We start from the raw sequence: 20,928 nt of genomic DNA, 5'->3' as shown, positions 1-20,928 counted from the left end.
AGGACCTCTTACCACCTTCTGAGTCACACTGCTACGGCCTCAGCTCTGAATCAGGAAATCTTTATCCCTATCATTTGAATTGCTTAAGTGTCTCTTTATGTCCAACCTGGTCCTGCTATTTGAGTTGACAATCTTCACTGTGGAAGGATGCAGCACTCATGGAGGAAACAAATTTAGAGGGAGAAAGGCCTTTAAAGTTCCGGAAGGCTTTGCAGAAGAGGGCCGTGCTCAGCATTGCTCTTTGTAGGCTGCTGAGAAATGGCATCTGAGTGCCTGCAGGCCGAGCTGCAAGCACAGTCTTTTGCTAACAATACCTGGACAGGACTCACTGGGCTGAGAGTTAGGAGGCCAAGAGAGACTGACCTTGGTGGTGGTGGGAGATGGTGCTCTGATGGGTGACCCAGACCTGTTAGGGTGCGCTTGCCGGAAACCAACTCTGTTTCTTCTCTAGAGCTGAAAGTCAGGTCATGAAATAAAGACTTTGAAAACATGGAAACCTCCTCCCTTCTGGACAGTGCTGGAAAACTTCCGAAAATGCTTCCTTCTAGGGGCCTTCTTTTTCTTTTTCTTTTTTTTTGGCAGGATCCTTCAGATTCAACCAGATAGGAAAATATTTTTCAGATACAGTGCTACTTTCTCAAAAATAATCAGATAGGGAAATTTCAGATAGAAAAGATAGCATTTCAAAATCTCTTGATTTTTAATTGATTGTTAAAAGGATTTCATGTCCCCTGTGTATCTTTTTGGGACTTCTCTGGTGGCTTAGACAGTAAAGAACCCGCCTGCCAATACGGGAGACATCAGTTTGATCCCTGGGTCTGGAAGATCCCTTGGAGAAGGGAACGACCACCCACTCCAGTATTCTTGCCTGGAGAATCCCATGGACAGAGGAGCCTGGCGGGATATAGTCCATGTATCTACTGTTGGGAGAAGAGGGAGAAAAAAATGAAAAGCTTTTTTTCTCATTTCGAGCTCAGGTTTTTCATCCTTGGTTAAACCCATCTCCTATCACGGGGATACAAGCCGGACGGAGGGAAGTCCTTCAGGCCTTGGCACACAGGGGCGGCCGCGTCCACGGTAGAGGAGAGAGCCCTCTTGTCAGGAGCGTGAAGGCCCGGGGCTGAGGATGAGCGGGAGAGGCCCCTGGCGCCGCGCACAGTGGGGGTGGGCGTCCTGCTGGCTCCCGGTGGGAGCGCCCTCAGCGAGGCCTGCAGCGCCCGGGCCCTGAAGCAGCGTCTCTGAGAGCAGGCAGAGGGTGGGGTGCCGCGTGGCGGGCCTGCAGGCCTCCTGCCTCTCCTCCTGGGGTCAGAGGCGTTCCCCGGGCGTCTGCCCTGACGGCTGCGAACATCAGGGGAGGCGGGGGCCGGCGCTGCGTCCAGGCGGCCCTGGATCAGGGCTCACCTGGACGCCCTGTGGAAAGAGAGGCCCGCAGCAAGACAAAGCCCCCTGCCTCCTGTCCTTCCTGCGGACACGTCGAACGATGCCTGGCTCCAGACTGGACGCTAACTCCTGGGCGGGCGGACAGCTGGCACGGGGGCCCAGGGATGGCCAGAGCTGCAGGCCTCTCTGGGACGAGCACCCCATTCAGGGGGTTGGGGAACCCCGACGCCCTTCTCTTCCACTTCAGAGCACTGAGCCAAGACGTCTGCCTCTCATCTCACACACCACCTTCTGACTCAGAGGACTGTGCATGACATGAACAAATAAACATAATAAACCCAGCACTTGGCTGGGAGATAACTGAAATGAAAAAAATATTAAACGAGTTTAGGGCAAATCATTCTTTTAAAACCTCTGCTTGCTCTGGCTGTTTCCTGTCTTACCCTTGTGTTCACAGGGCAGGAACACCCGAGACTCTGGGATGGGTCCTGCAGTGTTTCTGCGAAGAAAACAGTCTGTGGATCATCTTGAAGCAGAGCCCACCACGCACATGCTCTGAGGTGGGGTGAGGAGCTGGGATGGGAGGTGATAAGACAGGTGTGCGGGACAGACGAGGTCTGCTGCATTTAGGATCTGACGATTTTCTAGGTGGAAAGCCACTCACATGTGAGAGGTTCTGAGCTGGGGCAAATCCGGAACCTGAAGTCACGTTCAGGAGGTGCAGGGAGCAGGGGAGCCGACTGCCCAGCACTTTATGTGCAGAACCCCGGAACCACCGGGTGCCCTTCTCTGGGTTCCGTGTGCTGGGTGCAGGCCCTTCCCGATCTGGCCTGGCTTGGATTTCAGGGCTCCTTCCTGCCACTGTCTTCTCCTTAATCCCCTCCAGGACGCATCCCCCACCGCCACCTCCCGGGACCTCCCAGGTCATTCTCAGAGGACCTGTTCACTGACATCACCGGCAAGACCTGGATCAAAAATGCTGTTTCCCTCTGCGTCTGGCTGAAGAGCTTTAACATTTGTGCCTAATCACATCCCCCAGGAGGCCTCACCATGCCTTTCGAAATCTTTCCAGACGCTGTGGTTGATGGTACAGACACAAAATCAAGTCAAGGAGAATGAGGCTGTCCTAAGGCCGGTCACCTCGTGGGGACCATACAGAATATGGAAGCTCCTCCATAAAGTCTGTCTGGAGTGAGGTGTCTGCCCGGGACTTTCTTGGGGAATTTGTGTGTGGCTGCCCCCATCTAGATGTTTTCTCAAAACATCTAGGAAGTACCTCTGAGGACTTCTGGGGTTCTCATCACCTGGGAGGCTCATCAGGCCAAAGGTCGTGTCCTCAGCCGGGTGCCCAGATCCCAGCCCAGTGCCACGCTCGTGGGAGAGGCCTAGACGTCCCTGCTGTTTGAGTTGACAGTCTTTCTTATGGAAGATGCAGCACTCATGGGGGAAAGAAGTTTAGAGGGAGAAAGGTCTTCAAAGTTAAGGAAAATCAAGTTTAGAGGGAGAAAGGTCTTCAAAGTTCCGGAATCCTGTGCAGAACAGGCCCTTGCTCAGCATTGCCATTTGTACGCTGCTGAGACATGGCATCTGAGTGCCCCCAGGCAGAGCTCCAGGCACGGTCTTTTGCTAACAATACCCAGACAGGACTCACTGGGCTGAGAGTTAGGAGGCCAAGAGGGACTGACCTTGGTGGTGGTGGGAGATGGTGCTCTGCTGGGTTACCCAGACCTTCTGGGGTGTGCTTGCCAGAAACCAGCTCTGTTTCCTCTCTAGAGCTGAAAGTCAGATCATGAAAATAAAGACTTTGAAAAATGCAGAAGCCTTCTCCTTTCTGGACATTGTTGGAAGACTTCTGAAATAGATTCCAGAAAACCTCTTATAAGGTAAGTGTTGATTGCACTGACACTATGGTTATAATCACTGCATTCCGGGGTCGAGAAGATCAATGCCTTCTTTTACGTTTTTTTGTCAGGATCCTTCAGATTCAACCAGACAGGGAAATATTTTTCAGATACAATGCTACGTTCTTAAAAGTAATCACATAAGGAAAATTTAGTTGGAAAAGATAACATTTCAAAATCCTTTGAGTTTTAACTGATTGTTAGAAGGAGTTCATGTCCCCTGTGTATCTCTTTGGGTCTTCTCTGGTGGCTCAGATGGTAAAGAATTGGCCTGCGATGGCGGATACCCAAGTTCGATCCCTAGGTCAGGAAGATCTCGTGTAGAAGGGAAAGGCTACCCACTCCAGCATTCTGGCCTGCAGAATTCTAAACATGAACCACACAATCCATGGGTCACAGAGTCGGACACAACAGAGTGACTTTCACTCTCACTCTGGCGGGGCCTCAGCTTCTGTCCTCAGCTATGACTCTGACACACAGGCGCAGCTGGGCCGGTGAATCCCGCATGCGGCTCCTGCACCCACGTCCCATATCCTGTTCTGTTCCTACTTGTCTCCTGGACACCTTCACTTCATGCTCCGCAAGCACCGGGAGTCCTCTTTGACAGGAGATGCGGGTTTGACCCCTGGGTCAGCAAGCTCCCCTGGAGCAGGAAATGAAAATCCTACGGGTGGATTTTCAGGCCATGGTGGGCGACAGTCCACAGGGTCTCAAGGAGTCCGGCACAACTGACCACTGAGCACAGCAATGCTACGTTACACCCCTGACCCCCTCTTCCCCGGGAGGCTCTCTTTCACTTAATCACATCACAATGAGTACAGATACCTGAGTTAGATTAGTAACTGGCACCTGCATCTCCACTCCTTTCCTGGCCCCTTGCCCCCAGTCCACCTGGTTCTCACATCCTGTGATGCCCGCCCTCATCAGCTCTGGGCAGCATCCCGTCACTGCTGCACTGCCCAGGCTCAGGCCCGCCTGGCTGTGCCCTGGTCCCAGAGCCGAGTCCTAAGGGCCCCTGGGTCCTCTCCCCCTGCACCCAGTCCATCCTGAGGGCTGGTGCTGGAGTCAGAAAGGAAACGGATGGGAGGGAGGGGAGGAAACAGATCAATGAAGGAATCATGTTACTCATCCAGTTTGAACCCTGTTGTTTCCAGTCGACCCCTTCCCTGTCCATCACCATCTCCCAGAGCTTGCTCAAACTCATGTCCACTGAGTTAATGATCAATCCAACCATCTCATCCTCTGTCATCCCCTTCTCCTCCTGCCTGCAATCTTTCCCAGCATCAGGGTCTTTTCCAATGAGTCAGCTCTTCACATCAGGTGACTAAAGTATTAGAGCTTCAGCTTCAGCCTCAGTCCTTCCAATGAATATTCAGGATTTATTTCCTTCAGGATTATCTGGGTGATTGCCTTGCAGTTCAAGGACTCTCAAGAGTCTTTTCCGACACCACAGCGCCATGACTGATGGATAAAACCCCAATTCCTCAGAACGGCCTCCAGGTTCTTTCCAGTCCAGCCCTGCTCAATCCTTCCAGCCCGCCTGCCTCACCTTGGGCGCTCCCCGGCCCACACGCTCTGCCCGGTCCTGAGTGTACCTCCTGGGAGCGGGAGCCCTTTCCCACCAGTGACTCCGCCTGGTTGTTCCGCCTCCAGCCGCCCCTGGACCTCACCCCTCCCTCGGGCTCGGCTCCTCTGTCACCCCGGGAGCCCAGCCCACGCCCCACTGCATCACTAGCTCTGACCTTCTGCCCCATCGAGCTGGTTACCTGCCCATTAGAGCCTCCACCCGCTGCACAGAGACACAACCTCTTTCCCATCCCTCTGAACCCACAGAAGAGGAAGAGCGTGTTTGATCAGTTTTATCCCTCGCCTCCTTTCTGACCTGATAGAGCCCTCCGTACAATCAGCTTCCAACCCATAGAGCGTGGGGGTTTCCAGCTCTGCTACCTAGGTGGGCTTCGGGGGTAGGAAGATGCTGTTGCTCCCTGTGCAGGTCTAACTGTCGCTCCGCCCTCCGGCATGGCTCAATCCATCCGCCCCTCCTGCTCTGCCCGCCCCTCCAACCCAGGTATTTGGGCCCCAGCGCCGGGGTCCCTGCCCAGCCCGCTCCTGACCGCGCTCCTTACTGTACCTGTGGGGCAGTGGGGCCGTGGCACTGGCCTGCGCGAGGCGGAAGGTGGGGTGGCCGGGCAGTGGACATCACGACGCTGTGAGTGTGGATCCTGGACCCCCGCGCCCGCTCGGGGTCCTGTGAAATGTGTGTGCTTCTTACTGGCATGTGCATGCAATGCAGAAGAGCTGTCCCTTAATGTAAAAGTCCCACTAGACTGTTTATCGTTTTCTTTGATACCTGCAATGTCTTTATGATAAATTTCTTAAATTTGGTCCTTTTTTTTTTCTTTTTTAGGATTAAGCCTTCTTTAATCTTTTTATGATTGACTAGTAAGGATTTTTATGTTATTACAAAGTGAACAAGAAAGTCAGCTTATGATTATGTGACAGGTTATTTTCAAATTCACGGCTCAGGACAAATAAGAAGGATCTTAGTAAATGGTACTCAGTGTTTGGAGATTTATTTCACAGTTGACGGAGAAACCAGGTAATAAGCGAGGAAGTGGTTTTTAAACATGAAAGTACTGTTTTACTCTGCTCAAAAAAGAGTTTGTAGACGTGTGACCATGTGTTTAGCTTGTCTCTCGTGTTGTCGTTCCGTCGCTGAGTCGCGTCCGACTCTTTGCGACCCCATGGACTGCAGCCCATCAGGCCTCCCTGTCCTTCACACACTCCCAGAGTTTATCCAAACTCATATAAGTGTGCAAGCTCTGCCCTGATCAGATACTTCCAATGTCCCTCTGTATCTCGGTGTGATTGTGTCAGCACACACGCACACACTGTGACAGACCCAAACTTGCCCCTTCAGGAGACTCACCTGTGATCTGTGCACATGACCTTCTTGGGAGTGGGGGTCTTTGCAAATGTGATCAAGGATCTTGAAATGAGATAATCCTGGATTATCTCAGTTCAGTTCAGTTCAGTTGCTTAGTCATGTCCAACTCTTTGCAACCCCATGGACCACAGAACGCCAGGCCTCCCTGCCCCCACCAACTCCCAGAGTTTATCCAAACTCATGTCCATTGAGTTGGTGATGCCATCCAACTGTCTCATCCTCTGTCATCCCCTTCTCCTCCCGCCTTCAATCTTTCCCAGCATCAGGGTCTTTTCAAATGAGTCAATTCTTCCCATCAGGTGGCCAAAGAATTGGAGTTTCACCTTCAGCATCAGTCCTTCCAATGAATATTAAGGACTGATTTCCTTTAGGATGGCCTGGTTGGATCTCCTTGCAGTCCAAGGCACTCTCAAGAGTCTTCTCCAACACCACAGCTCAAAAACATCACTTCTTCACCGCTCAGCTTTCTTTATAGTCCAACTTTCACATCCATACCTGACTACTGTGAAAACCATAGCTTTGACTAAATAGACCTTTGTTGGCAAAGTAATGTCTCTATTTTTTAATATGCTGTCTAGGTTGGTCATAACTTTTCTTTCAAGGAGTAAATGTCTTTTCATTTCATGGCTGCCATCACCTTCTGCAGTGACTTTGGAGCCCGCCAAAATAAAGTCAACCACTGTTTCCACTGTTTCCCCATCTATTTGCCACGAAGTGATGGGACAAGAGGCCATGATCTTAGTTTTCTGAATGTTGAGCTTTAAGCCAACTTTTTCACTCTCCTCTTTCACTTTCATCAGGAGGTTTTTTTGTTCTTCTTCACTTTCTGCCATAAAGGTGGTGTCATCTGCATATCTGAGGTTATTGATGTTTCTCCCGGCAGTCTTGATTCCAGCTTGTGCTTCATCCAGCCCGGCATTTCTCATGATGTACTGTGCATATAAGTTAAATAAGCAGGGTGACAATATACAGCTTTGATGTACTCCTTTTCCTGTTTGGAACCAGTGTGTTGTTCCATGTCCAGTTCTAACTGTTGCTTCCTGACCTGCATACGGATTTCTCAAGAGGCAGGTCAGGTGGTCTGCTATTCCCATCTCTTTCAGAATTTTCAAGTTTATTGTGATCCGCACAGTCAACGGCTTTGGCATAGTCAATAAAGCAGAGATAGATCTTTTCCTGGAACCCTCTCGCTCTTCGATGACCCAGCGGATGTTGGCGATTGGTCTCTGGCTCCTCTGCCTTTGCCGTGGCCGTGTTTGCTGTGACCAGTGCGTTCTCTTGGCAAAACTCTATTAGCCTTTGCCCTGCTTCATACTGAAAGGAGGGGATTACAGGTCCCGTGGACCACCCAGCCTCTACCCTGCCTGCCGCCAGACCAGGGGGCTCCTCCATTTGCTGGATCCACACGAAAAAAAAAAAACTGCTCACCCCTAGATCACTCACATCTTGCCATGTAAACAATTTCCAACCTTGTTTTGTGTTTTCTCCTTAATATAACAAACATCCCAGAACTATCAGGCATTTGTGGAAAGCCTGTGTATGAAAGACAGCCAAGTATTATAAACACCAACCACAGCAGCAAAAACCTCAGGAGAAGAGAGACGATGAGAGGAGCAGAAGACAACACAGCAGCCTGTGACTGACATTCTCCAGGGAACTGGAGCAGAGGGCAGGAAAGAACAGCAGAGGACTCGGAGTCTTTAGTAATGAGGGATAGAATGGCTGAGGTTGGAGAAAAGCACTAGAAAAATTGGAAGAGAAAGTCAACTGTGTCTTCCAGAAAATGAGATGGAAAATGCAGGAGAGGGAGGCAGATGAGAGCAGAGCTCTCTGCCCGCAGCAGGCAGCCATGCCTTGCCCAGTGCCCTGCAGATAACAGCTTCTGCGCCGGCCGGTAGGAGGTGCAGAGAAGAACAGTCAGTCCACAGGGGTGACAGGGGCCTTAAAAGTTCCCAGAGGGGAAGGGGTAGGGGAAGTTTCTTGAGTTGCCAGTTTGAAGAAGGCAGGGGTTAGTCCCTCAGTCGAGTGTGACTCCTTGGGACCCCATGGACTGTACCTTTCCAGGCTCCTCTGTCATGGACAGAGAATTCTCCGGGCAAGAATACTTGAGTCGGTTGTCATGTCCTTCTCCAAGGGATCTTCCTGACCCAGGGATCGAACCTTGGTCTCCTGCACTGCAGGAGGATTCTTTACCATCTGAGCCACCAGGGAAGTCCAATTTCATTATCTATCTAAGCTAATTGAAATATCTCGTTTGTAAAAAGTCGTGAGACTCTTAATAAGCTCAGGATGAAGGAAACAAGATGAGCTCTGAAAAGGCACAAGAAGATTTCAGTCCTGTTCCAGGAAATGCTGCCTGAGACCCCTCTGTGATTGCTGCGTACAAGTGCTTATTCCCGGCTGCGAGGCTCACAAGCACGGTAGTTACATCAACCAACCTAAAGGCCCAAGATTTAAACTAAGAGCCTCAGAGCCACTTTACACAATGGAGCCCTGCATTACACAGCCCAGATAGGGGGCACACAAGCTTCACTTTAAGGAAAGACATCGGTTTGCAAGGAACTGAAAATCGGTATTTGGTCAAGGCCTGGTAAAATCCCAGTGAAGGGGGAACCTAAGCTCAGAAGACCCACCTCCTCCTCAGCTGTGCCTGGCAGTCAGGGTGACTTGGGGGCAGCTGGGATGGCACAGTGCCCTGTGTGGCGAGGGGTAGCACCTTAAGATTACTTTAAGCCCAGAGAGTCATTAAAACAAGCCTTACTGTCACCCTGCTGCTGCTGCTAAGTCGCTTCAGTCGTGTCCGACTCTGTGCAACCCCAGAGACGGCAGCCCACCAGGCTCCCCTGTCCCTGGGATTCTCCAGGCAAGAACACTGGAGTGGGTTGCCATTTCCTTCTCCAATGCATGAAAGTGAAAAGTGAAAGTGAAGTCGCTCAGACAGGTCCGACTCCTAGCAACCCCATGGACTGCGGCCCACCAGGCTCCTCCGTCCGTGGGATTTTCCAGGCAAGAGCACTGGAGTGGGCTGCCATTGTCACCTTAGTGAAAGTTAAAGTCACTCAGTCATGTCCGACTCTTTGAGACCCCATGGCCTATACAGTCCATGGAATTCTCCAGGGCAGAATGCTGGACTGGGTAGCCTTTCCCGTCTCCAGAGGATCTTCCCAACCCAGGGGTCGAACCCAGGTCTCCCACGTTGCAGGGGGATTCTTTACCAGCTAAGCCACAAGTGAAGCCCAAGAATACTGGAGTGGGTAGCCTATCCCATCTGCAGCAGATCTTCCCAACTCAGGAATCAAAGTGGGGTCTCCTACATTGCAGGTAGATTCTCTACCAACTGAGCAACTAGGGAAGTCCATGGGTCTATTTCATCTTTGTTATATGTTCTTATACCTTTCCTAAAGCTGATAATGAGATTTCCTTTGCACTGTTTCCTGAGTTGAGTCTGCAGGGCCTGAACTATCAGAGCAATTCACACCAGCCCTGGGTACAGGACCCTCCCGAGTTCCTGCCTGGGGGGCACGGTGCTGCCTCTGGTGTCCTGTCTCAGTGCCCCGGGGAGTGCACGAAGCACCATTTCCTGTCTGATTTCGGGGCCTGTATCAGCGTGGGCTGTTCACTTATCTCGCGATTGACGTATTTTCTGCCGTCAGAGTACCCTGAACAAACCTCTGGGCCTCACCGCTTCATTCCTTCCTTTTCAGTTTAGCGGTTTCACAGGGAGTGGGTGTGCGCTCACCTTTAATGACCATCAGCAACTGTTGTCAGTGGACGGAAAGAACTACCACCAGCATCGCTGTGGCCTTTGAAGACAAGTGCACTCTGCTTTTTTCTGTATTAGTGTTAAGGTATTGGATATTAAGGCCTGTCCTGCTGGCTCAGTGGAAAGCATTCTTCTGCAATGCAGGAGCCTCGGGTTCAGCCCTGGGTCGGAAAGATCCCCTGGAGAAGGAAATGGCAACCCACTCCAGTATTCTTGCTTGGAAAATCCATGGACAGAGGGGCCAGGTAGGCTGTAGTCCATGGAATCACCAAAGAGTCAGACATGACTTAGCTACTAAGCAAGAAATTGGATATTAAAGATGGAAGAGAATGTGTGTGGGGGGAGTGTTTCCTCTCCTCTACATTCTTCCTGGCTGGTCTAGAAATTAAATTGACCTAAGACAAATCAATAGCAAAAAACCAACGCCACTGAATTTTGTGTGAACCTTGAAGATATAAGACTCAAGAAGTGACAAGGCAGGCAGCTTTGTGTGTGTGTGAAGATTTGACAAAACAAGGGGTTTTTGCCTGGGGAGCAAGTTTGTGAAGAAACAGGGTTTGCTGGTTCCTTGTACAGCCTTTTCAGCCTTTTGTTTCCCTCTTTGGCCATAAAGATGTCTCTCTACCTCCCGGTACAGGGACGATATTTCCACATGGAGATTTATTTTCAGTTTTCAGGGTGAGCAGAAGAAGGGCAGAGCACGCTTTTTGCACCAGCTGTTTCTCAAGTCTCTTTACTTCAGAGCAATCAGTGTGCTGCCGTGGAGTGTTTTGGGGTGAGCTGCCCTGCACGCCATCAGGAGCACAGATTACCTGGTGCGTCCCTGTCCTCATGCAGGGAGCAGAAATCAGGGAGCTGACGCAGGGCCCGGAGCGGGGCTGCCAGCCTGCACGCCCTGCGGCTTCGCGCCCTTTCCTCGGGCTCACCTGCTTGTCTCTCCCACGTCGGTATCTAGGACTGACGCTGCTTTCTGTTGAAGAACTGGGGATCTCTCAGCTGTCATCCCTTCCCACCAGGCAGAGAGGCCCTGAACCCTTGCGCACCCCCGCCCCTCCCCACAGTGTCCTGTTCTGGACCGAACGCCCTCCGTGGCGGGGCTGTCAACCTCCGAGGCCGGGCCCTGGAGGTGGATGTGGGCGCGTCCTGAGCCCTTGTCCCGAGCGGGGTGACAGGGCTGGGGCCTGGGGCGGCAAGGGCTCGGAACGGGGCCCTGGATTCGGGCTTTGGCACAGGCAGAGGTCCCAGAGGAGGAGACCTGGGCGTCAGGGGGGCTTGTCTTTGAGGCTTTCGTGTTCTTGGTACGGGGTTTTCTTGTCCTTTATCTCAAGGCTTCAGATCATGCTCAGTGGGGTCTTTCTCTCTCTTTACAAAACATTCAACTTGTGTAATTGTGTTTGGATTGATCATTTTGAGTGATTCTTGGTATAAAATCATACCTAGAGGCCCCAAACACAATAGAAATGAGAAAAAAAGCCAATAGCTCCCTCCCACCCTCCCAGGCCCAGCACCCTCTCTGTGTCAGCAGCGTGTCTCAGCCATGTTCACGTGTCAGAAGCCCACAGGAGGATCTGAGTGCCCCCCGAGGAAACTGAGTTTTGTGCGTGTAGCTGTTTGCTCGTCCAAGCAGAGCGTCAGTTCTAACAACAGTTAAGAGCAGAGTGAGATGCTGTCGACTTGTAGCCTGAATTTGCGTGACACTGATTTTAAATCCATCCTTTCAGCCTCGCCACCATGGATGCGCTGTCAGAAGCAAACGGCACCTTTGCCTTGACCCTTCTGAAAAAGCTGGGTGAGGGCAGCTCGAAAAATGTGCTTATCGCACCCCTAAGCATCTCCTCTGCCCTGGCCATGGTCCTCCTGGGGGCCAGGGGCAACACCGCAGCCCAGATGTGCCAGGTACGTTCGGGAAGCCGCTTCTGGGCGGCAGCTGAAGCTCTTTCTTTGGCCCGTGAGCTGGTGTACACGATTGAATCCCAAAGGCCTTGCTCGACAGACAGGCCTACTCCCCCGTCTGCCCCGTCCCTGGGCGTCCCCTCAGCATCTCTCTGGCTGGTGGTCTGGGGCTCCTGACCGCGCAGCACCCGATTCCAGCAGGACAGGCTTGAACGAGCAAGCGTCATCGAGCCTCTGCTCGGACCCGCTGCCCAAGGCCCTGCTGGCCGAGGCCCGTCCTGCCGAGACGCCCAGAGCCGGCCCCGGGCAGGCTGCACAGGGTGTGGACGCCAGCTCCTGGGCTGCAGTGGCCTCGGGGCGCTGACCTCTGGCCCCCTGGGGGTCACAGCCTTCCCGCACGTGGGGTGCCCTTACCCTTCCCAATTGCCTGGGGTCCGAGGGTCTCCAGGTTTAACAGAGTCCTGACCCCGCCCTTGAGCCTGGCCTTGAGTTTGACCTTTGCCCTAAGGCCATCACTTTCAGGGTCCTGTGCCAGCTGGAGAGGCTGGGAGTGAGAAACATTGGCACCCTCCACCCAGCAAGTGTTAGGGCGCAAATACGCGGGTGCTCGTGCTCAGTCATCTCTGACTCTCTGCTTCCCTGTGGACTGTAGCCCTCCAGGCTCCTCTGTCCATGGGGTTCTCCAGAAAGAACACTGTGTTGGTTGCCATGTCCTCCTCCAGGGGATCTTCCCGACCCAGGGATCGAACCCACGAGTCTTGAGTCTCCTGCATTGGCAGGTGGATCCTTTACCACTGTGCCGCCTGGGAGACGCGTGCGTTCCCTTTAAGTTCTGCTGAAAAGGGAGCAGTCCCCTCTTGAGCTCGGCACTGTCTCCGCTCCCACTCTCCCAACTCTGAAGGGGCCGCCCTCTCTCTGGGCACCTCCTGTGCAGATTCCGATTTTAGGGGGAGGCCCAGCCTTCCCGCCCTGCATGGGGGTCTCTCCAGGGCTCCTGCCTGAGCTCCTCTCCTCCAGCAGTGGTGCCCCCGGGCCCTGCGGCCTCGGCCGGTCACTGGGTGCAAAGCCCTTGCCCAGGCTTTAGGTTCGTGTTACAGCGGAACCGGGCCGAATGTCTGTCTGGACCTTCTCTTGGTGGCTCCCAAACAAACCTCCCATGACCCGGAATGACCGGGACAGTGCCTGGCACTCTGTGTCCTGGCCGCATGGTGCCCGCTGGCCTCCTCATGGTCCAGGAGCGGCCCTGATCCCGCGAGGTGCTCTCCTCCGTGTGTCTGCTCTGCCGTGTTGTCACAAGGCCCCAGCAGGATGGCTGGGCATTTCTGCGCCCTGGCAACAGGGGGCAAGACACGAACGTGGGGGTGCCAGGCCTTTACGAAAGCCCGGACCCGGAAGAGCCACTTCTGTGTCCCGCTGGTCGGAGCCCGTCCCAAGGCCAGTCCAGACCCAAAGATTTGGCCTGTTGTGCAGAGACAGGAGGCCTGTCCACGGCCCTGTCTGCAGGCAGACTGTGAGCACAGGGCCCTGGGCTCTCAAGGGGCATTTCTGCGCCCGCTGTCGCTGCCTGAGCCCCTGCGGGAGGCAGGCTGGGGGACTTCCCAGAGCCACTGTGCCTTTATTTGGGTGAGTCTTGTTTTAAGCTGCGGTGAGGATCAGTGCGGTGCTTAGGCTGACTTTAGTGTTGTGTCCATTTCCTGTAGTCCGGGCTTACTGCAGTGGTGGGTTTTATCTGTTTTTGATTTCAGACGCTTTCTCTAAACAAGAGCAGTGGGGGAGGTGAAGATGTCCACCAGGATTTCCAGAACCTTCTCAGCGAAGTTAATAGAAGGGACACACAGTACTTGCTCAGAACCGCCAACAGGCTTTTTGGAGAGAAGACTTACGATTTCCTCTCGGTAAGTCATGCTCCTGATTGCCCGAAGCAGATAGAGACCGAGGTCGTGTGGAGATGGGAGGCGGGCCTTGTGGTGCAGACAGGCCTTGTGGGCTGAGACCCACACGGAGGGCGGGCTGTGGGACCCCAGTCACGACCTCACGCTTCCTGGAACCGTTCAGTCATTGGCTGTAAGAGGAGCCCTGTAACAGCCTTGTTCACATATTCATGAAGCTTCAGTGAGATGATTGTCAGAGAACTAACACGGATCATACCACAGTTGCAGAGGAGTTGGCCCAAACAGGGAAGTGATCGAATAGAATATTTCTGATGTTGTTTTTCACGTGTTGGAAGTATTTTGTGCATTGTGAGACTTGCTCAATTCTTTTATACATGTAAACATTTTGATTATCTTTTCCTATGCAGAAATTTTTTTTAATTTTTGTGTTTTTTACTCTGGTTCTATTTAATCACACTGCTTTCCTGATTTTTAAATTTTTTTCATACACACCTCAAGTAACCTGTGAGTGTGTTCTTATTATATAAAACGCAGACAGAGCCAGAGTCCGCCCACACTCTCTTCCACGTCGCCCCCGCGCCCAGTCTGAGGGCTTGTGCCCTGTACCTAGAGAAAGGCTTTGCATCTCACTACCTGTGTGGCTGCTGTTCAGTCGCTGAGCCTTGTCCGACTCTTTCTGACCCCGTGGGCTGCAGCAGCCCAGGCTCCTCTGTCCTCTACTGCGTCCCAGAGTTTGCTCAGAGTCACGTCCATTGAGTCGATGATGTATCCAACCCCTCGTCCTCTGTCCCCCCTTCTCCTTTGCCTTCGATGTCTCCCAGCATCAGGGTCTTTTCCGATGGGTCGGCTCTTCGTATCTGGTGGCCACAGTGATGGGGCTTCAGCCTCGGCAGCAGTGTGTGTCTGCCTCACCCTTCCTCACGGTGGCGGGCGGCGTGCTCAGGGGTGGCTGTACCAAGACACAGCCGCCAGCCCCGGGTGGGCGTGGGGTGGGGCCCAGCCCGGGCCGAGCCGGCAGGGACCCTGTGTGTGTGGTTCTGTCCTGTGTGTGTGTGCTACTCCAGATGGACTTTAGAGGGAAGGGACAGAGGGAGGCTCTCAGATCTCAGTGAATTCTGCCTCATTCCCACTCCGACGGCTGCAGCCCTTCCCGTCGTCCTCAGGAAGGGTAGGGGGTGGGTGCGTCCACCCTCTCCTCAGCGCTGCAGGTGCTCAGGCTTTAACATTCTGATTGCTCACGAGACTGAGAAGCTTTTCATGGTGATCAAACGTTTGTATCTTTTCTGAAAATTGCCTACTATATGCCCTATGTGTATTTTACTTTTGGGCTTTATGTCTTTTTTTTTTAATGAGTTAATCATGTGTTAGGATAGCGATCCTATTCTGTTATATGATTTTTTACATTATTTTTCACACTTGTTTCAGACTCTAAATTAACTGTTTTAAAACAGGTGGTGTAAAGTGAACAAAGTCACCATGAGGTCAAATATTTGTAAGGTTTGTACAGCTTGGTGGGAACTTTTTTTTACAACCTGGTTTACTTGTTTTTATCAATCTTAGCTACATGCAAGTTTATTGTCATCTTTGAGCCTTAGATGTACAAAAAAGCAAAATTTTCAATAAACACAAAAAACTGGCTAATTTTCCTTAACTTCCTTTTTTTGCTGGTGGATATTTGAAGAACAGCATTGATATTTAAATGTTATTTTGATATGGAACATAAAATCAAAAGATGAGAAATATTTGTCAGTTATTTCACAGTGATCGAGTATTCCACGAATCCAATACCAATGGCCGTGTATGATTAGATATTGCTTTAGTTTGGTTTTGACTGGTCATTACTCACTAAATAGTATTTTAAGAAGCAGGCACTTGTTTTCAGATGTGTTTAAAAGCTGTTGAAATCACCAAGGGTATGATGAGGTATCGACTTGTAGGTGACCACTTTGCTTCCAGACCATTTTCTTAGACTGGGAGACGGACATCTTTTCCAAAAGCCCCAATTAAGAAGTGGAGCAGTAGGTTGGCAGAGCCTGAATGATGTGAGGGTTCTATGAAATGAGGCACCCGGACCACGAAATGCAGTATCCACAGTGTGCAGAGAACTCAGCCACGTGACATCGGCAGAGCCAATTCTCCTTGTCCTCAGAGCACCTCTGACACGTAGCTACTGCTGCGTCCTTGCTTCCAGGGGGCAAGGAAGCCAGAGAGACGCTGCACCTTTCCAGGGTCACACGGCAGTGACGCCCGGAACGTGTGCTGGCGGCAGTGTTGCCGCATCGCCTCTCTTGAATGGCTGTGTTGTTGTTTAGTCGCTAAGTCGTGTCTGACTCCTTGCGATCCCGTGGATCAGGCTCTTCTGTGCGTGGGAATGTCCAGGCAAGAATACTGCAGTGTGTTGCCACTTCCTTCTCCAGGGGATCTTCCCCACACAGAGATCAAACCCTCGTCTCCAACACTGGCAGGTGTATTCATTACCACTGTGCCACCTGGGAAGCCTGTGATTTTACTCAGTTATTTATTCAATGTAGCTGAAAACTGAGAAACCAGATTGAAGGTTAATTCTGCACATTCGTTTGTACATTACACAAGTAACCGTCAAATGATCAGTGTTGAGGTCGGCGCGGTGAAGAAGTAAGCTGTTGGTGCTGTCTGTTTTGGAGCCATGTGATTCTGTCATTCCGTCTCTCCTAGTCTTTCAAAAATGCCTGCCACATATTCTACCAAGCAGAGATGGAAGAGCTGGACTTTGTCAGCGCTACGGAGGAGCCCACAAAGCACATAAACACCTGGGTAGCCGAAAAGACAGAAGGTGAGGACGTGTCACTACTTCTGTTCGCACAGTATTTGAATCAGTCTTATTTTCCATCAGTTCCTTCCCAAGACCATCAAATGTAAACAGAAATGGCTTTTTTCTCTAAAGAACTGGAAACTTTCAAATCCACTTCTGAAATTTAATCAGTAACCAATTTCTCTACCTTTTCCCCTCCTCATCAGTATTTGGTGCACCTCTTCCAGAGCAATCGCACTTTGACTTTTGGCTGTTGCAGTTAATGTTCATATAGTCTGCCTTTTCACAAAGGGTGGAAGGAAGACTCTGGATCGGGCTCCACCTCCCTGCCTGTGCAGCAGAGCGCGTGCTCTGCGGGTCGCTGAGCATCACTGCAGGACACTCGGTCAAGCCCTCGTCCACCTGCGCTTCTTCATTTTCGTGCTCTGCACGCTGGCTTCGGCCTGTCCCCTTCAGGACAGTCCCCTCACGTTGTAGACCGAACATTCCTTTTTCTGTCACTGTGAATTATCCTGCCCTATTATTTGTTCATTTTATGTGTTTTATGCAACTCATGGTATTTTCTGAGCGGAGACTTTAAGGCTTTTGTTGCTGATTTAGCTTTAGGGGCCAGGCTCCCTGCATGGGTTTCCCTGGTGGCTCAGATGGTAAAGAATCCACCTGCCAATGCAGGAGAGGCGGGTTGGATCCCTGGGTCAGAAAGATCCCCTGGAGAAGGAAATGGCAACCTGCTCCAGTATTCTTGCCTGGGGAACCCCATGGATGCAGGAGCCTGGTGGGCTACAGTCCACGGGGTCACAAAGAGTGGGACCCAACTTAGTGAGTAAACAGACAACTCCTTGTTCGTGGTTGTCTGGGGGACAGGGAACCCTCTGGTCTGTGCACTGACTCCTGCAGGGGACGGACCAGTGACTACTGTGCCCAGCACCTCCACCAGGTAACCCTGTTAGCTAACTGGTTCTTTAAATCTTTGCAGGTAAAATTAGAGACTTGCTCCCTGCAAATTCAGTTAACCCCATGACACGTCTGGTTCTCGTGAGCGCCGTCTACTTCAAAGGAAACTGGGCTAAACCATTTCTCAAAGGGCGCACCATGGAAGGGATATTCAACGTCTGCAAGGTGAACGAGAATGTGTCATAAAGCGAAGGAAGTTCTTGGAAACGGTCCCTGGGGTCCTCTTGGTTTACGGAGCCTGCCAGGAGGCTGACCTCAAGGAACGTGTGCCTCTTGTGGCCTTGGCAGCCCAGATGTGGATCTGGGCACACCCTGGCTTCCTCTCCTCCTGCTCCGCCTTTGCTGTATCATGAGCGGAGATCCGTGCGGCCAGTGTTCCGTCTTGTATCACACATCCCACGGGGCAGCTCGCAGGTCTCTGGGCCTCCTAGAACCCCCAAGACCCAGTTCAAACTCCAGGCCATGGCTGTGACGCTCTATGGGCCTGGATCCTACCGTCTGTCTCCCTCCCGTCACGAGCTACCTACACAGACGCCTTTCTCTGCAGGGCCGTCCAGAAGCCTCCCTAGCGGTCTCCGCAGCCCAGGTTCCTGGTTCCTGTGTCCCTCCTCTGAGCTCTCACAGAGCCCGTGGCCTCTCACAGTGGCTCTGATCTCCCAGAGCCCCTCAGGCCCATGTGCAGGACCAGGGAGGTTACTTGGAAGTTTTCCTGAGGACCGTGGCTGGGCTGAGAGTGGTGAGGGTAGGAAGCACAAGTCAGATTGTTTTGTATTTTTTTTTTTAATAATTGTATCTATTTATCTTGGCTGTGCCCGGTCTTCTTGCCGCGAGCCTTTCCTGCAGCTGCCATGGCGGAGGCCCTCTTGGCTCGGTGCTCAGGCCTGTGGGCTTAGAAGCCCCTGGGCTGTGGGGTGTTCCCAGACCAGGGATGGAGCCTGTGTCTCCTGCATTGGAAGGCGGGTTATTTACCCCTGAGCCACCAGGGCAGCCATGTTGTCTTTAAAACTAGAGCCAACATGGTTTGCACAAGAGTCAGCTGTGGGGCATGAAGGACAAGGGCCCAGGACTCTCCAGGGTTTGGCGGCGGGATGAGTGGTGTCGCCACGAGCAGAGATGGGAAGGTATAGATGGAGCAGGTGGAGGGGAACATGAGCCGCCAGTGTGGGAGCCGAACTGGAGGCTCCTTTGCGTCCAGATGCAGATGTCAGGTGGGCAGGAGCCAGGGGAGAGGTCCTGCTGGGAATGTCCATGTGGAGACTTCCTGGGTCAGCAGGAGAATAGCAGCCTGAGGCCTGAGTGCTGGGAACCAGGGGTGGGAGCTGGAGCTGTGCAGGCGAGCTGACGACGCGGAGCTGGGGTGGGTCTGGAAGACAGGACAGAGTGTGTGGGTGCAGGTGGACGGCTCTGATGACTCGTCCAGCGTGTCCACGGGTCTTGTTTCAACTTAACGTTTATCCATTTCCATTATAGAACGTGCAGAAACGTGCGCTAATGATTTACAACTGGTCCACCTTTAAAACGGCCTGCATTGCAGAAATCTGCAGCCAGATTCTGGTGCTTCCCTACGTCGGCCAAGAGCTGAACATGGTCATCCTGCTGCCATTTGAAAGCACTGACTTGATCACGGTAAGCAGGCGGCTGTGTCCCCGGGGCCCAGGGTCTAATCTGGATCCCTGCCAGGCACTGGGCTGTGGGAACTCGTATGCAGCTGGCAGGTTGCCCGGGCCCACAGGGCGCGGAGCGTGGGTCACAGTGAACGGTCCCCAAGGCAGCACTGCTGCAGACCCTGAGATCTCCTACCTTCTCCTCCAGGTCGAGAAGGCCCTGACCTACGAGAAATTTGTCACGTGGACGAAGCCGGACGTGCTGGCCGAGGTGGAGGTGGAGGTGTTCCTGCCCTGCTTCACTCTGGAGGAGAGTTACGACATGGAGTGCGTCCTCCGAGACCTGGGCATGACCGACGCCTTCAACGCGGCCCGTGCCAACTTCAGCGGGATGTCGTGCCACCCAGGCCTGCACCTGTCCAAGGTCATGCACAAGTCCTTCTTGGAGGTCACCGAGGAGGGCACGGAGGCCGTGGCCGCCTCAGAGGCCAGGATCAGGCGAAGCCTGGGCGTCGTGCACCATTTCTATGCCAACCGCCCCTTCCTCTTCTTCATCCAGCACAGCAGGACCGGGGCCATCCTGTTCTGCGGCCGCTTCTGCTCGCCGTGACGAGGTGGGGGGGCCCCCAGTGCCCCTCACCGCTCTCCCCGATCTCTGCGAAGAGCTGGAACCCCGGTGACCTTGGCGAAGGTCCACAAATAAAGGGCTGATCGAGACCGCCTGTGTGTGTCTGTGCGTGTCTGTGTGTCTGTCTGTGTCAGTTTCTGTCTGTGCGTGTCTGTGTGTCTGTCTGTGTCAGTTTCTGTCTGTGCGTGTGTGTGTGTGTGTGTCTGTGTCTGTGTGTGTCTGTGTGTGTGTGTGTGCGTGTAGCCCAGCCTGTACGTCCCCCCGACTCCCTGTTCCCGCTGTCCTGTAGGAGGACCACCCTGGGTCCTCCCTTCCCGGCTCTCCGCTCCTGGGCAGGTCACCGCCACCCTCACCGCCCACCCAGGACCTCTCACCTCTTTCTGAGGCACACTGCGATTGCTTCAGTTCTGAGTCTCAGGGAATTTTACCCCTATCATTTGACTTGCTTCTTAAGTGTCTCTTTAGGTCCAACCTGGTCCTTTCCTCTGTGTCATAAATCCACATTAGGACTGAACAGGGTTTTTAGAGACAAGCCTCTTGTGAAACTGAAGCTTTCAATCTGTGTAGTTTTCATAAAATTCCTTGGTCTGGAAAAAACCCTCCGAACGGCCATACTTGAAGTTCCGCTTCTCTGCCATGTGACACGCAGCGTGGTGGTGGGGGGAGATTAGTGAGCCAGAGGAGGGGTCCCGGCCCTCTGACTGGGCTGCCTCTGTGACACACATCCTTCCTCTCAGCTCCTGGTGCCATTTCGGGGGCTTGACCTCACTGGGGGTGGTGCTGGGTCAGCCTCGGGATCCAGGAATCTCCTGGTTAATCAACGTTCGTTTTTATCCATCAGCCTGATCTGTCTTTCAGTGTTGCCGAGCACTGGGACACCTTCCTGCGCTCGGGTCCCCTCCTCCCGGCCACCTCCTGTTTCGTTACAGAAGCTAAAACACTTGAGGACAGGGCTGCAGGGAGCAGGGGAGCTGACTGCCCAGCACTTTGTGTGGAACCCCGGAACCACCGGGCGCCCTTCTCTGGGTCCCGTGTGCTGGGTGCAGGCCATTCCCGATCTGGCTTGGATTTCAAGGCTCCTTCCTGCCACTGTCTTCTCCTCAGTCCCCTCCAGGACACATGTACCTTCCCCGCACCACCACCTCCCGGGACCTCCCAGGTCATTCTCAGACGAC

At 52.8% G+C, this 20,928-nt stretch overlaps 1 protein-coding gene across 1 annotated transcript; it reads left to right on the top strand.

Annotated features, from left to right (window-relative positions):
- The first annotated feature begins 11,714 nt into the window (after positions 1-11,714).
- Positions 11,715-19,841, top strand: LOC139179127 (serpin B6-like). Its single transcript, XM_070778481.1, has 6 exons — positions 11,715-11,887; positions 13,630-13,779; positions 16,471-16,588; positions 17,544-17,686; positions 18,992-19,147; positions 19,334-19,841. Exons 1-6 carry the CDS (start codon positions 11,723-11,725, stop codon positions 19,733-19,735), a joined length of 1,134 nt encoding a protein of 377 aa, XP_070634582.1. The 5' UTR covers positions 11,715-11,722; the 3' UTR covers positions 19,736-19,841.
- The last annotated feature ends 1,087 nt before the right edge of the window (positions 19,842-20,928 follow it).

The sequence above is a fragment of the Bos indicus genome, chromosome 23 (genome assembly GCF_029378745.1).
Source record: "Bos indicus isolate NIAB-ARS_2022 breed Sahiwal x Tharparkar chromosome 23, NIAB-ARS_B.indTharparkar_mat_pri_1.0, whole genome shotgun sequence".
Lineage (NCBI taxonomy): Eukaryota > Metazoa > Chordata > Mammalia > Artiodactyla > Bovidae > Bos > Bos indicus.
This window is presented reverse-complemented; position numbering and strand designations above follow the sequence as displayed.

Bases quoted from the DNA above. Each gene is read 5' to 3' on its own strand.
- LOC139179127 (XM_070778481.1), top strand. From the start codon at position 11,723: ATGGATGCGCTGTCAGAAGCAAACGGCACCTTTGCCTTGACCCTTCTG. The intron at 13,780-16,470 runs GTAAGTCATGCT...CGTCTCTCCTAG, and splicing joins AGACTTACGATTTCCTCTCG to TCTTTCAAAAATGCCTGCCA. The intron at 16,589-17,543 runs GTGAGGACGTGT...AAATCTTTGCAG, and splicing joins GGTAGCCGAAAAGACAGAAG to GTAAAATTAGAGACTTGCTC.